At 38.7% G+C, this 16,676-nt stretch overlaps 1 protein-coding gene across 7 annotated transcripts in view; it reads right to left on the bottom strand.

Moving 5' to 3' along the window:
• Positions 1 to 16,676, bottom strand: part of RALGAPA2 (Ral GTPase activating protein catalytic subunit alpha 2) — a 322,744-nt gene that overhangs the window by 78,425 nt on the left and 227,643 nt on the right. For 6 of the 7 annotated variants that reach the window (XR_013398579.1, XR_013398580.1, XM_015149541.3 and 3 more), the window contains 1 exon segment: positions 5,771 to 5,898. Coding sequence is in view for 5 of the 7 variants with exons in the window: in XM_015149541.3 (XP_015005027.1) it covers positions 5,771 to 5,898 (128 nt within the window). In the remaining 2 variants the exon portion in view is untranslated. 7 annotated transcript variants of the gene reach the window in all.

The raw sequence follows: 16,676 nt of genomic DNA, 5'->3' as shown, positions 1-16,676 counted from the left end.
CTCCTCCTAATGGGCACACTACATATTGTGTGGCAACCTTTTCCCTGAAACAAGTTATCTGATGAGGACAATGAAAACCTTGGCTCAAATGGTTGTGGAAACTTCTATCAGTTGACCACGATTTGATTTTGGAATCTTTAGTTGGCTTGGGAATGGTAAACACAACATGTGGCAAGCTTCCCATTTACAACCCTCTAGGCACAGGAATAGGCTCTTTGATTGCCCATGAGGGATAGAAAAAGCAGATGGCAGGTGAGTTGGCTCTCATCACTCAGAAAAGCAGTGGCCACAAGATGAAGGCTCCACTTGACAGATTTGATTTAGGCCGCGGAGGACATCACAGGAGAGCCCAGAAGGGACAAAGGGGCTGGGATGAACTGTTCCTGAGGGTGCTTTCCAAAGATACCCCTACTGTGCTTACATTTTTTTTTTTAATCATGTAAGACAATGGTATTTTTCAGTCTTCTATGTGCCTTTGCTGCAGAGTTCCAACTGTTAACTCAGCCAAGGGGCCCCAAATAAAAACTCCTTTGATATTGATTCTAACTGCATTTACTTCTCATAAAGACCCCCAAAGGGAAAATTTGCTCCAGCAATGCCCCTATCCTCAGCTTAATCAGAAACATTGCGTTTTCTTAAACATAGTGGACAAAATTAATATGTAACTGCCCACATTTCCACTTCTAGTTAAATATTATAAAAACTGAATCCCAACTGACACGATTTTAAGGCAGTTAAAATTAGCTGGGGAGAGGATAGAGAGATAAGAATAACTACTCCAAAGTAATTTCATTGGCTTGTTTCTTCAGTTGTCATCAGGTTCAATTTTGGCTATGCACGTCCTCTCTCTAAAAGATTTATACAAGGTCTCAACTAAACATGTCCTTTGTTATAAAACAGTCATTCTGATCCCTTGAAAGTGAATGACATTTGGATGAAATGAGCAGTTTGGCAATGTTTTCTACTTAACAAGTGTAATCTAAATATCAGAAACAAAATGGGGATACAGGGCTGCCTATATAAAACAGTCTGAGTTGACAAAGAAATGTCCCTTTGTCGGCACTCACACTGTACCTAGGATCCCAGGGAAAAAGGTAATAGTAATTCCTTTTCAGAAGTTTTTGTCTTGTAAATGAACTTCTCTTGTAGGGCTGTTCATACAAGCTGCTTTATTTAGTAACAGATCCTGGCTCATATGCCAACACAATTTTGCCAACAGATATGCTGCCAGGCTTTAAGAAGGGAATCAACTCTAATAAACACCCAGGAATAGAGATTCCCACCTTGTACTGGGGTGTTTTGGGACAGGCTGCAGGCAGGGCTTCATGGGCGCGAAACCTGAACATCTGCACATGGGAAGTGTGTTCCCTTTATGTTGAGTGTTCATGGGAGCTGACTCCCCGAGGAGTCACACTCTCCTGATTCAGAACTTGCTTAAAACGCAGAAAGAAAGCAGTAGTGTCCCAAGAAACATGAACACGAAGGAATCCTATCATATCTCTTCATAGTTGTGTTACTTCCCTGTATTAGCTGACCACTTATGGCGACAATAAAGGAAAGGAAAAAGCATAGCCTCTTTTCCTGTCAATCCTCTCTTGCTAATCAATAAACTGATAGTACAGACTATTGGTAGAATACGTGCACATAAAGAGTGAAATACTCAGTTGGTTTTGTGTGGTGTTCCCATTCTTCTGGTAAGAACAAAATATATATGCATGCGTAAGCTATGAAATATGAATTGCATAATTTCAGTGATTCCATATATAAGCTAAATACTCATATTTGCATATTAAACTGGCATTGCACAATATAAAGAAAAATGGTATGTCTGCAAACATACCACCCCAAACGCGCTTGATCTTGTCTGACCTCAGAAGCTAAGCAGGGTCAGGCCCGGCTAGTACTGGATGGGAGATGAGTGATAAGATAGTCCTAACAATTTAGGGGCTGGGTGCAGTGGCTCACACCTGTAATTCCAGCACTTTGGGAGGCCGAGGTGGGTCACTTGAGGCCAGGAGTTTGAGACCAGCCTGGCCAACATGGTGAAACCCCATCTCAACCAAAAATACAAAAAATTATCTGGGTGTGGTGGCGTGCACCTGCAATCCCAGCTACTCAGGAGGCTGAGGCAGGAGAATCGCTTGAAGCCAGGAGGTGGAGGTTGCAGTGAGCTGAGATCACGCCACTGCACTCCAGCCTGGGCAACAGAGCAAGACTCCATCTCAAATAAATAAATAAATAAATAAATAAAGATAATGCTAACAATTTAAATTTTTAACATTTCTTTACTTAGAATAACATTAAATAGCAAATAAAAAATATGATGACAAGTTGAGAGATTACAGACAAATGGGAAAACCTTTATATTTTAGGGGCTTTAAAGGCATTTTTTCCTATGTTTTGAAAAAGAAGCCCTATATTTTCATTGTGCACTGGGACCCTCAGGTTGTATAGCCAGCCCTGGTTCTAGGTGTGCCCAAGGTACTGCTGATCTCCTCAGCCCTTGGGAGATTACATAAGCTGGGGGCGGGGTGGGCCCTATACTCCCTCCCCACTTATTGCACCTGACATCAGGCAGCTGTGGGAGTTTACTCTGGATGCTGTGCTAAGATGAGAATTTCCAAGGTGGGCATGAGCAGAAAGAGTTAGGCAAGCTTGAGTTCCTCGGGGATCAACCAGAACACCATCTCTGCTGGAATCTGGCTCTTGGGTCCATCATAAGCACCTGATGAACTTGAAAATGCATACAATCCTGGAAAAACGCAAGTTTATCACTCATGAACAATCTGAGTCCTTGTACCCTCTGCCTGGAACGCCATCCCTACTCTCTGAGGACTGCGTCTCTCTCATCCCTCCAATTTCAGCCCAAATGCTCTCTCCTTGGATAGGCCTTTCTGTGCCTTGACCCTTTTTTACCCAAACTCTCTATTTATTAAAAGTTTCTTTACTGAACTTCTCTCAATTCGTGTATATTTTTATCAATGTGCAGGTTTTCTCTGTGAAGCATGTAGGCACAAACCTGGTCTACCTTTCTCCCTGCTGTAGCCTCAGCTCTCAGCACTGGATTTGGCAACGGTGAGTCCACAGTAGTTGTTTGGAAAATGAATAAATGTAACAAGACACCTATAATTAGAATTTGTTAAGTTATTCAGTGGTTTTCAAAATTCAAATCTAAGACTTATCTCAATGAAGCAGCAAATTTCAGACATAAGGTATGACATAATCAATGGACTTTTGCCAAACCATATGTGGACTTGGATTTAACAAAACATAAAGGAAATAATTATTAATAGCTTAGGTAGATTTTTTTTTTTTTTTTTGAGACAGAGTCTCTCTCTGTGGCCCCCCAAGCTGCAGTGCAGTGGTGCAATTTTGGTTCACTGCAGCCTCTGCCTCCTGAGTTCAAACAATTCTCCTGCCTCAACCTCCCGAGTAGCTGGGACTACAGGTGTGCACCACCATGCCTGGCTAATGTTTTTGTATTTTTACTAGAGACAGGGTTTTGCTATGTTAGCTAGGCTGGTCTCAAATTTCTGACCTCAAGTGATCTGCCCACCTTGGCCTACCAAATGTTGAGATTACAGGCATGAGCCACCACGCCTGGCCCAGAGTTCTTAAAATTGGTAATTTTTAAAGAGTAAAAATCCAAAAAACCCTTTTTCTTATTGTTTTCTATTTTTTTCTATTATATTCCTTATTTCTGTCCTGAATATTAGCCCTTCTCCAGACAGAAATTAAAAGAATAAAGTAGTTAAATGATTGCAAAGTTTTCCCCACTAGCTCCATCTCTATAAAAAATTATGTATAACAGTTGATTTCTTGTTTTAAACAATTTATTTGAATAACATCAACTAAATTTTCTCCAGGTACAAGACAAAAAAAAGTTTAAAATATTGATATTGATCAACATAATAGTTGTTTAAACCTTTTTCCTAATTTCTGTACTATATTGTTGTTTGAGATGTCAAGTTAGCTATTTTGTGAGTTAGAGTACACTTACTAACACACGATAGCATCAGTAGCCCAAGCTGGTATCCACATTAGTCCTGATGTGTCACTGCTTGAAAAGTTTTCAAAGTGATGCTGAATAGTATCCTTTGAACTTTTAAAAATACTGTTTTCCCTAAACCTGATTATTCCAATTGTATCACATTCTTATTTGAGAAAGCAGTGTTAAACAAAATAACAAAGCAAGTATTTTATAATGAGAAGTTCAATAAGTAGAGAAGGTGACATGACAAAAGTCACAATGGAATTAATATAAAATGGAATTTTCTCATTTGTAAAATAAAAAAAAAATTTTTTTGGTGCCTTGGTCCAACATACTTGACTGATGAGTGCCCAGCTCGTCCTAGTTGACATGCAAACTGACAAACCAATCACTTCTCATTTCTGCCAAGAGGCTCTTTTTAACAGTATGTGAAATAAAAACTCCATGCTGAAGGCCAAATTGACACCAGCCATAAGATTACGACTAGAGTGTTGTGGAAATCACTGCAAAGAATGCCATCTCCAAAACACTCACCACCAGCCTGGACAAAGCACGAAAGGGTACACTGAAGGGAATAATGCTGCCCTGGCCCCCGGGGGAGGGACCAGATGGGACCTAATAGCTCTTTTCTACTACTCATTTCTATGATAATTTTAAGTTGCCACATGGCATATGTATTTTTTTTTAATCTAAAGGCAGAATATCAGTCAATGAAGTGACCAGGATTTTAATGAGAGGTATTTTTTTATGAACTGTATCTATTCACATGGGATAGTTTTCATCCACCCCCAACTCTCACCCGCTATAGCAACACATCACTTACTATTAGGTTTGGATAAGTATATATAGAGGTCAAACACAATACGTTTCAAATTATTATCAATACCAATTAGAAACAAAGAGATTCTAAGTTTTATTAGGAGGTCAAAAATTTTTTTTTGCATCAATTTTATGAGGTCACCCATCTTAATCTCTTTTTCTTATAACTTGAGATCATGCTTGAATTTAAGGATTACGGCAGGCCAATTAATGTTTGAGGAAAAAATTTTAGGAGCGAAATTTATTCTGTTTTTGGAAACAAAATCAGGATCTAGAGAAGAAAATATCAATGATTTGGGAGAATTACAAAAGAATGTCTAGCTATTCCTATTGATAAGTCCAAATGCAACTTAATTCAGGACACCTTCCGCACTCCTCTCAACCAGATGCAATTTCTATCTCTTCCGATCTTCCAGAAACTTACTTGCAGTTCTCAGGTGGCCCTCTCCTCTCAACCAGAAGCAATTTCTGTCTCCTCAGATCTTCCAGAAACCTACTTGCAGTTCTCATGCGGTACCTGCCACATTCTTTGATTTATTGGGGTCATTTCATTTGCTGTGGTTTCTGGTAGGCACTCTGAATGAGCAATACGTTTTGCTCAGCATCCCACCTTATACACAATGGGCTGCCACAAATGAGAGGGATACAGGATGAGACTGAACGTGGGGCAAAATACCTAAGGAGACAGGAGCATCTCATAGTGGTCACAGCTTCTCAGACACAAACGTATGTGAGTAAATCATGAAAGTAAACTCTAAGTTTAATGCAGCACAAAATTGTTATATTTAATATAAATTAACAAATGCTATGAAAAACCACACTATGTTATTTTTAACAGAGACTGAAAAAAATTCTCTTCCCTCTTCAATTGAGTTTTGAATACTTACCTCTTATGAAAAATTGCCAGGAATCTTGATTCTGGGATGGTTAGTAAGTTACATATTTAAAGCAAAAAGATACAAGCTCTGGTAGAGTGGGATGAGGCACTTCACAGCCCTGCTGGCGTTGATGCACGTGGCACATACAAGGCTTGGCAGCAGCTTCCCACTCACTATGGCTCCATCGAACAGAGGCCCAAAAAATGGAACCTGTTGATTTGAAATGGAAAAACAAATTTTAAAAACTGGTAAAAGTCAAATCAAAGATATGAGAGTAGCTGACTGATGTCAGACCTGCAATGAGCATGTAAGCTGTCACCCACAGAGCAGACGCTGATGTTAACAGGACGCAGGTCCAGGGCTTTCAAATCGAGTGAAGCAGGACTGCTCCACAATGCTCCTCTACTAGGCATTCTCCAGCCAAACTTTCAACGACAAAATCTTACCAGGTTATTCGTTTTTTCTCTTCTGTTGTCATTTATAGAAATGGCATTGCTCTTAAGTGCCTACATCATGTGAATTATGCATGATACACAGACATGCTTCACTGCACAACACTAGTCTTGCATCCGTCTGAAACCAGTTATGGAATTGGTAATGTTCCTGCCACGGGTGCTGATGTATATTAACTCTTAAAGGAGATGATGACGATCCCTGTCAACAACTACAAAGTCCCACACGGTCCTCATTCTTCTTGACCTTTCCCCCCTCTGCTTCCAAGATACTGTATTACCTTCATTTCTTTCTACTTTTTTTTGGGACAGGGTCTCCTTCTGTCACCCAACCTGGAGTGCAGGGGCACAATCACAGCCCATTGCAGCCTGGAAGTTCTGGGCTCAAGCATCCTCCCACCTCAGTCTCCTGAGTAGCTGGAATTATAGTCACACCACCACACCCGGCTTCTGTTTTTAATAGAGACTAGCTTTTCTTAGCGGAACCCATTTCTGTTATGTGGAAAACTCACAAGTTTCTGTACTTGCCTTTTTTGGATTTATTTCTTTTCTCTCCTTTTTCTCCCATTAGAATTTCTTTAATTTTATTCACTAATATGGAGATTGTAAGCTCCATGAGATTACAACTCTTACATGAGCTCCACGAGATCATGTAACTCTTATATTCATTCACTTATTACTTGCCTATTCATGTATTCAGAAAACATTTATTATGTGATGGACACTGTTCTACTCACTGGGGAAACAAGAGTGAATAGTACAAAAATCCCTGAATTTATTGAGCTTGGAATTTATTGGAGATTTCAGAGAATAAACAGTATAAACATATAAAATATATGATAGGCAGGAAAAGTGCTAAGGTAAAAATAAAGCAGGGAAGAGCAACAGAACTTTATATTTGGGAGGGGTCTCCAGTTGGCTCTAATGGCCAGGGAGGGCTTTAAGGAGAGGATGACATTTCAGTAAAGGCCTAAAGAAAGTGATGAATGAACCACAAGCTATAGGAAGATCTAATGGAAGAACATTCGAGGCAGAGTAACAGCACAGGCTTTGTGGTGGGAGTAGAATGACTATGTTTAAGCAACAGCAAGGAAGTCACCGTGGCTGGGGCCAAGCGAGTAAAAGGAAGAATTAAGAGCTAAAGTCAAGCAGATCACAAGGGGGCTTTGTAGGAAGTTTTAAGGGTTCTGGATTTCTATTCTGAGAAAGATCAAAGCCTCCTGAGGGTTTAGGGAAGCAGGGGATATGATCTAACCTACATTTCAAAGGTATTGTTTTCGCACCTGTGTTGAGAAAATTGCAAAGGGGAATTATGTAGACTAGCTGGTGACCACTGAATAACCTAGGCAAGAGATGGTAATGGCTTGGATCAGAATGGCAGCAGAAGTAGAGAAAGGTGATAGATACATTTTGAAGGCAGAGTTGTCAGAATTTGTTGAGGATGGTTAATGAGATGGGAGAGATAGAGAGGTGTCAAGGATGATGACACAGTTTCTAGCCTGGCCATTGGAAGGCTGTAGCTACCTTTTCCTGAAATGGAGAAGACTGAGAGGGAGGGTCATTAGCTCAACTTCAGACATGCTAAGTATCCAGTGATGATGTATTGAGCAAGTGTAGATATACCATGCTAGAGTCAGGGGAAAGGCCTAGGTTGGAGCTGTTCATTTAGAGATGATGCTTCTAGCCATGAGATCAGATAACATCAACAAAAGATCAAGAAAAGAGACTCAAGGACTCTATGCTCTGGCTTTCCAATGTTTAGAGCTTAGAGAAATGAGAAACAATTAGAAAAGAAGGAGTGGCTAGAGATGGAGGAAGAAAACCCCTTCTGAGTAGCACTGTACCTGACACGCAATTGGAAGGCAAATACCTGCTAAATGAGTTACATTCATTAATATTTTAAATAATTTAAATTAATGAATGTGGGTCTCCATCCTAGGTCTTTTAACTTCTCTCAAAAACTATTTATCTGTAAAGCCCCTTTTCTGTGGTTGGCACTGGTGAAGGGGCTTGGGATACAATAATGAATGAGAGACTGTCTCTGCCCATAAAGAGCTGACATGATAAGAAAACTATGGACTAACATCTCTCAGCAATGATGCAAAAATCCTTTATGCATTTTTAGTAAATTAAATCCAGCAAGATAAAAAAGGACAATATATCTTGATCAAGCAGAATTTTCCATTGGAACTCAAGGTTCATTTAACATTCATAAATCCATCAATGCAATTTATTTTAGCAATGTGCAAAAATCCACATTGACAAAATACAGAATAAAAACAATATGACTTTAACAGATACAGAACAAGCATTAAATAAAATTTAACTCATTCATAATTAGAAAAACGAAACAGAACAAAATCGCTCAGCAAACCAGGAATAGAAGGGAAATACCTCAACTTAATGAGAGCTCAAAGGGGGAAAAAGGTGTCATAATTAATGATGAAAGATTAAGTGTTTCCTAAAGGGATCTGAAAAGGCAAGGATGTCTATGTTCACCTCTTCTACTCAACATTTTTGAAGATCCTAGTCACTACAATAAAGAAAATTAAGAGAAAGAAAGAAGGGTAGGGGAGACGAAGGGAACATAAAGGTTAGAAAGAAGTAGAATTGTTTTTATTCACAGATAACACAATTATGTATATGAAAAGTCCAAAGAAATTTAATTAGAACTAGTGAGTGAATTTTGATAAGTCTCAGAAAACAACATACTCCTCAAATCAATTATATTTCTGAATGTTAGCAACCAATGATTGGGAAAAGACCTGTAAAAACATTGTTTATAATTGCATCAAAATAGAATAAATTTGATAAAAGAATATGGAAGACATCTATATTGAAAACTACCAAACAGTGATGAGATAAATTAAAGACAAGTTAAATAAATGGAAAGATGTACAATGTTCATGGACTGGAAGTTTCAATATTGTTAACATATCAATTCTGCTAAAATTAAGCTATAGATTCAACAAAACCCAATCAAAATTCTGGCAAGCTTTTAAAAAATATACATGTACCAAATACTTCTAAGTTCACATGGAAATGAAAAGACAGAAATTAGTCAAGATGATAATAATAAGACTTATATTACCTAATTTCAAGGCACACTATAAAAATATAATAATAAAGAAATCATTATAGTGGTACCAGGATAAACAAATATTTCAATAAAACAAAATACAGAGTCCAAGAATAGAGTCATACCTACATGGTAATTGATTTGCACTAAAGGCAGCATATCAGTTTGGTGGAAGAAAAAAGTCTGTTTCAATAAAGACATTGGAACAACTGGAAAGCCATATGGAAAAGTGAACCTCGACCTTCATCTCATATCACACACAAAAATTGAGAGGATTATAGACTGAAATATTAAAGCTAAAACCATAAAGCTTCTAGAAAAAAACATGAGAAAATCACCACGACCTTAGGATAGGCAAGGATTTTTCAGGGTACAAAAGGCATAAATCATAAAAGAAAGAAAATACATTGGACTTTATATAAATTTCTGAAACTCTGCCCATCACAAAAATGAAAAGGCAAGTTACACATATTCACCAAACAGAACACAGCCACAAGGTCCATCTAGAGGAGAACAAATTAAAAGTTTGTGTTATATTCACCCAACAGAATATTCCACAGTAATGAAAATGAATAAACCACAACTACATGTAACATCATGAAAATAATTCAAATACAATGATGAGTGAAAGAAACAGACACTAAAAAGTTCATACTACATAATTCCATTCCCAGAAAGTTCAAAATCAAGTAAAATGAATCAACAGGCCCAAAAGTCAGACTAGCGGCCACTTCTTCATTGTATTAGTGATTGAGATGGGGCACGAGTGAGAATTTTGGGGGCTGGCAATATCCGCTATTTTGATCTGGGGTGGTATTACACAAGTGTGTTCACTTTGAAAACATCCATCATGCTGTACACTTACAATTTGTGTCCTTTTCAATATTAATATATTTCCAAGGAAACGTTTTCCAGAAAACAGCAAGAATACAGAGGATCTGAACGAGACAACTAACAAACTCATCATAACGGAAACATATAAAATACTCTACCCAACAATTGCAGAAAACACATTTCAAGCATGTACAGAATACTTTTTAAAATTGACCATATCCTCAGCCAAGGATCCACGAATACAGTCAGCAGGGTCTAATTCCAACCTGGCACCTCCTTGTGTATGGCCTGCAAGCTAAGAATGCTTTTTACTTTGTAAATAGTTGGAAAATAATTAAAAGAGTATTCTGTGATGTGAAAATTATGAGATTTAAATTTCAGTTCATAAATAAAGTTTTAATGGAACATGGCCAGAGTTATCCACTTACACATTTTCATTTTTTTTTTTTTTGGAGACAGAGTGTCACTCTGTTGCCCAGGCTAGAGTGCAGTGGCTCAATCTTGGCTCACAGCAACTTCCACCTCTCGGGTTCAAGTGATTCTGGTGCCTCAGCCTCCCAAGTAGCTGAGACTATAGGCCTGTGCCACCAAGCCCAGCTAATTTTTTTCGTACTTTTAGTAGAGATGCGGTTTCACTATGTTGGCCAGACTGGTCTCGATTTCCTGGCCTCAAGTGATCCATGCACCTCTGCCTCCCAAAGTGCTGGGATAATAGGCATGAGCCTCTGTGCCTGGCCCACTTACACATTTTCTATGGCTACTTTTGCACAATAATGGCAGAGTTATTTAGTTGTGACAGACTCAAGGCCTAAAATATTTACTATCTGGCCCTTTACAAAAAATGTTTGTTGGCTTCTGTTCTAGGTCATAAAGCAAATCTCAATAAATTTCAAGGGGTGGGAATTTTACAATCCATATTCTGTGCCCAAAAAGCTATCGACAACAAACAACAAAAGGATAATTGGCACAAACCTCTACGTTTAGAAATTAAGAAATACACTTCTGAATAACTCATGGGTCAACAAAATACTGAAATGGAAATTTAGCAATATGTCAAGCTAACTGATCAAATAAGACTAGCAGATATTATAACTTATACCTTATAGCAGTATTTACAGGGACCGTGTAGAATCAAATGCTCATATTACAAAGAAATAAAGACTGCAACACAATGAGATAGGCACCCATCTCAAGAAGTACTGAAAAACCAAAAGAATCAAACAAATCCATGTCCTTTGCAGCAACATGGATGCAGCTGCAGGCCATTATCCCAAGCAAATTAACATAGAAACCGAAAACCAAATACCGCATGTTCTCACTTACAAGTGGGAGCTAAACACTGAGTACTCATGTACATAAAGTTAACAACAAAAATTGTATAAAAAGATGGCAACAATAGAAACTGGGAACTAGTAGAAGGGGGAGGGAGGGGAGCAAGGGTCGAAAAATTAACTATTGGGTACTAAGCTCAGTACCTGGGTGATAGGACCACTCATACTCCAAACCTCAGCATCATGCAATATACCCAGGTAACAAACCTGCACATGTACTCCTGGAATCTAAAATAAAAGTTGAAAAAAAAAAAAAAACTTGGTTCTTTGAAAAACATCTAATACAATTGACATTTCTTTGGCAAGGTGAATCAAGAAAAAAAAAGCACAAATAAATAATATTAGAAAGAAAAAGGAATCCAACTATAGATACTTAGAAAATATACGTAGCTTTATGCTATAAATTTGAAAATTTAGATGAAATGGCCAAATGCGAAGAAAAATAAAATTTAGCAAACACAGACACAAGACGATATATAAAAGCTATAATTCTATGAGCTTTAAAGTAGATGAAACATAGTAGAAAAAAACATTTTAACAAGGAAAAGCCAGCTCAGATGCCTTCACTGGCAAATTCTATAAAATCTTCAAAGAACAAATAACTATTATTTTGGAGAAACTTCCATAGTATAGGAAAAGAGAAAACAAACTCATTTTATTAGGCTAGTACAATCTTAATACCAAAATGAGGGGCCAATCTCACTCATGAACATGCATACAAAAACCCTAACAAAATATTAGCAGGCCAATTCCATAATGGGCAAAAATAACAATATCATGACCAAGTCGGGTATATCCCAAGAACACAATTTTCAGTAAAATCAGTCTGTATACAACCACATTAATAGACTGAATGACAAAAGTTGGGTAATCATCTCAAAAGACATTTAAACAAGTGGTTCATAAAATTCAAAATCCAGTTAAGGAAAAAAATTCTTAGCAATCCTGAAATAGAAGGGAACTTCCTTAATCTGTTAAAGAATATCTACAGTATTCCAGAGCAACTACTAAATAGTGAAACATTGAGAACCTGATGTGGGAGACTGTGAAGGAGAAATGAAATATCCCCCTACATCACATCTACCAACATTTGCACTGGATATCCTTGCCAATACAGTAATGCAAGACACAGATATTAGGATTACAAACTAGAAAGGAAGAAGTAAAACTGTCGTTTTTTTAGATGATATAACTGTACTCACAGAATCTCCAAAATAATCTATGGCATATGGTCAGAATTAGTAAGAGGGTTTATCAAAGTCAACGGATACAGAATAAATTCACCAAAAATCCAAATGCATTTCTGTCCACCAGCAACAAATGGTTAGAAAAGGAAATATTATTTACGAAAGCATAAAAATATAAAATGATCTAACAAGGAAAGTATAAAGAAAGTTACAAAACTTTATTCAGAGATGTTAGTATAAATAAATGAAATGATAGATTTGTTGTTGGACTAGAAGACTCAATATTGCTGTGACTTTCCTTCCTAGAATGACCTATTGATTTAATGCATTGCATGTATGTATCTTGACAAGCTGACTTTGAGACATTTATAGAAATGAAATTGACTAAAAAAGCCAAAGAAGAACTGGGTAGGGACTTGCCTTACCTCATAGCAAGATATATCCCAACCTGTGACAGTATGAGTAAGGTACATGGGACCAGTGGAGTTACAGGACGGCCTACCCACACAGCCTCCTGCTTGTTTGATGACTGCTGAAAACTCATTCACCAAGCTAACTAGGATATATTCCCCCATAAGTTGGGGATACTGACCCATAAGATATGTTATGTCCTTTTTTCCTATCCCTATGATGATAGTCTCTGACTTTAGTTTTTAGTACTTAAGGGGTACTTTAGTACTTAAGTACTTCCTAGAAGAAGACAGTATTCTCAGTGGGAAGTGGAAACTGATGGTCAGGTATTTTAGGCTCTGCAGACCACTGGACACTGAGGCAGTACAGGAGGCTCCAGTACAGACAGGGTGAGTGGTCCTGCCAGGGAAAACAGTGCTGCTGCTGTACAAAGTGGATGGGGAAGGGTTCTCATGGAGCACTCACTCCTGATCCCATGCTCAATGGTAAATTTAATGGAAGACGACATCAAGTATTAGTCCTAAACAGAACCTTATCTCGGTATTTCATCCTGCTGAGCGTGTATATTTCACAACACCTAAAGTTTCTGAGTGACTCCTAAGTGCCCTCTCCTAGCATGATGACCAAAGCCTGGGGATTAACAAGATTTTCCACGACTGCAGACAAACTGAATTTCCTTACCACCTGCAGATTAGGAGCTGCATGTGGAGCCCCTATCATGTGTTCCTTGACTAAACAAGTACAGTGCTCAGGGGAGGCACACACCTAGAAGGTGCAGCCCAAATTAATTTCTCTTTCTCAGGTTTGGGTCCAGATGAAGACACTTCATATCCAGGGACTCTTCCTGGCAAGATACTGTGAAAGCAAAGAAAGCCTTTTGCAGCAAAGTGATGACACTGAAGTCCATGTTGCAACACTAGCCAGCATGCTAGCACAAGGACATGCCCAGTTGTTGGAGCAAGGACAAAAAAGAATCCTTGGGACACAGAAAATGATCTGAAAATACCCATTTGATTTGTGGGGATTAATCTTTCAAGGATGCAATACAGACATCTTGATTGTTCAAAGCAGGGCAATGAACAACCGAACTCTGTTCCGATTCCTCACAGATAACCTCCAGCCTCCAGGATTGGAATACTGCCGAGAGGGAGGCCACATTGAAAACGACAAATGAGGAATGCGCGTGGCTTAACTTACCCAGTTTGGTCAGTTACTCATTCTGCTAAAAAACTGCAGGTATTGTGTTCATAACAATGATATGACTGATTTCTGTGTCCAGATTTTTGGCACTGCCTTTATCATGGAAGAGGTGGGTAACTTAATACGAAGGTCTAGAATTCAAATTTCTCCTAGACTTCACACATATACCTATAATGTGAACACAGGATGTGTACACAGAATATAAAAAGCATTTGCATACAGGTGTGAAAACTGATACCTCTCTACTCTTAAAGAGATTCAGTCTACTGGGATTCAGGATGCTGGACTTGGTACCAGAATCAAGTACTCTTGGATAAATTATTTACACTCATATCAACTACACACATGTATGGAGCACAAGGGCAGTGTTGTCTGCCCTATGGGCCTCACAGAGTGACTAAAAGGTTCAAATGCCCAAAAGTGTGTTGCAATAGTACTGAGAGGCAAGGTAAAAAACAACAACAACAACAACAACAACAACAACAAAAAATACAATTTTGAGATACATGTAAAAACCTTAAGAGAAATGTAAGGTTTATTTCTGAAAAACAGAATTTTTATTTCCCTACATTCCTATCTCTGTATTATATAAATAAGTTCTCTAAAATACCAGAAGATATAGCTTTTGGGAAAAATGAATACTCAGAAGACTCTAAAACTTTGTCTGAAAATTCTAAAGACTACAGTGAATCTTTCTGGGTCAAAAGGGGCAGAGATTTCACATGTCATCTGTTTAACAGTTATTCATTTGCATCATTTGATCAAAGTTCTGTTAAGGGCTGTGGGGGAATACAGACATGAAAAAATTGAGACTCTGAACTGTAAGTAGTTTGCAGGAGAGGTAAAACTATGTATTCAAGAAGGCAAAAGAGAAAAAAAGCTTTAGGGTGGACACAGATAAAATATTCTGAAGCTACAGAGAATTCTTTTCTAGCTGAGAGAAGCCATAGAAGGCTTCATGTAGGAGGTGGTCATGACCATGGGTGTTGGCAGAGATTCATGGTGAGAAGAGTGGAGCACTCCGGACAAATGTTAAAATAGGAATGAAAACATGAAGTGGGTCTGGCTGTCTTTTCTAGGGCAGGGTTCCCCAAAGGGCATTTCAAGAGATTCTAATTTAGCTGAGTGCTAGCTGGTTTATATGAATGCTGTGCCTACAGTTAATGATTAAAGTATTACAGATAAATAAACAGAAAGACTGTGGATAGAACATGGCAAAGGGCTGCACAGCGCTCCTGAGGGATTCCTGAGAGCAAAGTGAAGTCAGAGGTAGGGCCACAAAAGGAAGTGAGGCAGGTGTAGAGGCCTAGACTGGATCTAAGAATGGAAAGCTCTGGAATAGGTGTTTACGGAAATGCATGGAGATAAGAGAAAAGGCTGAAGAACAGGTGTGGGAAGCCAGATGATATGGGACTTGATGAAATGCCCTGCAGAAATTATCAGCTTGCTCTAAAGATTCTGCACGGCTATACTTGCCCACCCCTGCTCATCTACCCACTTCATGTCCTGGTCATCCAAATGAAAGCAATACAGAGCACCAGGTAAGTTTCCCATCTTTTACTTAATGGAAAGGCTGAACTGAAGGCACCCTCACTGTGTGTCAGTAGGAGATAAGATCTGGTGGGTGATGAGAATTGGAAAGGCTGCAGATCTGTTGGGTGTTCCTCACAAATTAGGTGGCCAGAAACCAAAACGGTAAAGTCAGGTAGGAAAGAGTACATGTTTTTATACCTGGAGAGAAATACCAGTGCCCATCACAGAACGATGGAAAGAAAGGGTCTGTGAAGTCAATAGTAATTGCAATCATGATCACAATCTCTAAAACAGATCAATGTAACTGGTAGGGAATATTGCAACAGTGAATTAGAAAATAATTTTAGGTGAAGAAGCCAACAAGAAAAGAAACTGTGAAAGTTTCTACACACATGCGAGAATGGGCAAGTGGAGGGTTGCCACTGGGCTGAGCAGACCAGAGCTGCTTTCCATGTAAGCACCTGGCCAAGGACGGTCATCCTGAGAAGCTTGGCCCCAGCTGCGCCAAAGGTAAAATTTCCTCATCACAAAGGCATCAGGATCGTCCATCAAGGCTCAACCTGTACGAGACCTGTGGAACCTCATACTACAGGGCAGGTCTTCTCTTGGTGATCTGCCAATAACAAAGCACTGACCTCACGCGTCTGGGAAACCATGTGCAATACCCTAAATCCTGCATACAGACTTAGGAAAACAGAATTTCTTGGGGGTATTTCATTAGAACTACAAACAATATGTTTTTCCCACATTTCTAACCAGATCCTGTAAGTAAATCTCAGACAATCAAGAAGTTCTAATGAATAATGAGAGAATAAAGTGCCAGACTGGAAATAATGAAGGATAAAAATGAGAGGCTAAAAGGGGGAAAAAAGTAGTTTCTGGATATTCAGAGAGCTATGTGGACTTTGAGCTAGTCTTGTGCTCCAGTGATGCTGGTACACAAACACACGGGTAAGGATGC

Source organism: Macaca mulatta, chromosome 10 (assembly GCF_049350105.2).
Source record: "Macaca mulatta isolate MMU2019108-1 chromosome 10, T2T-MMU8v2.0, whole genome shotgun sequence".
Taxonomy (NCBI): Eukaryota; Metazoa; Chordata; class Mammalia; order Primates; family Cercopithecidae; genus Macaca; species Macaca mulatta.
Note: the sequence above shows the minus strand (reverse complement) of the source record. Positions and strands in the feature narration are given on the sequence as shown.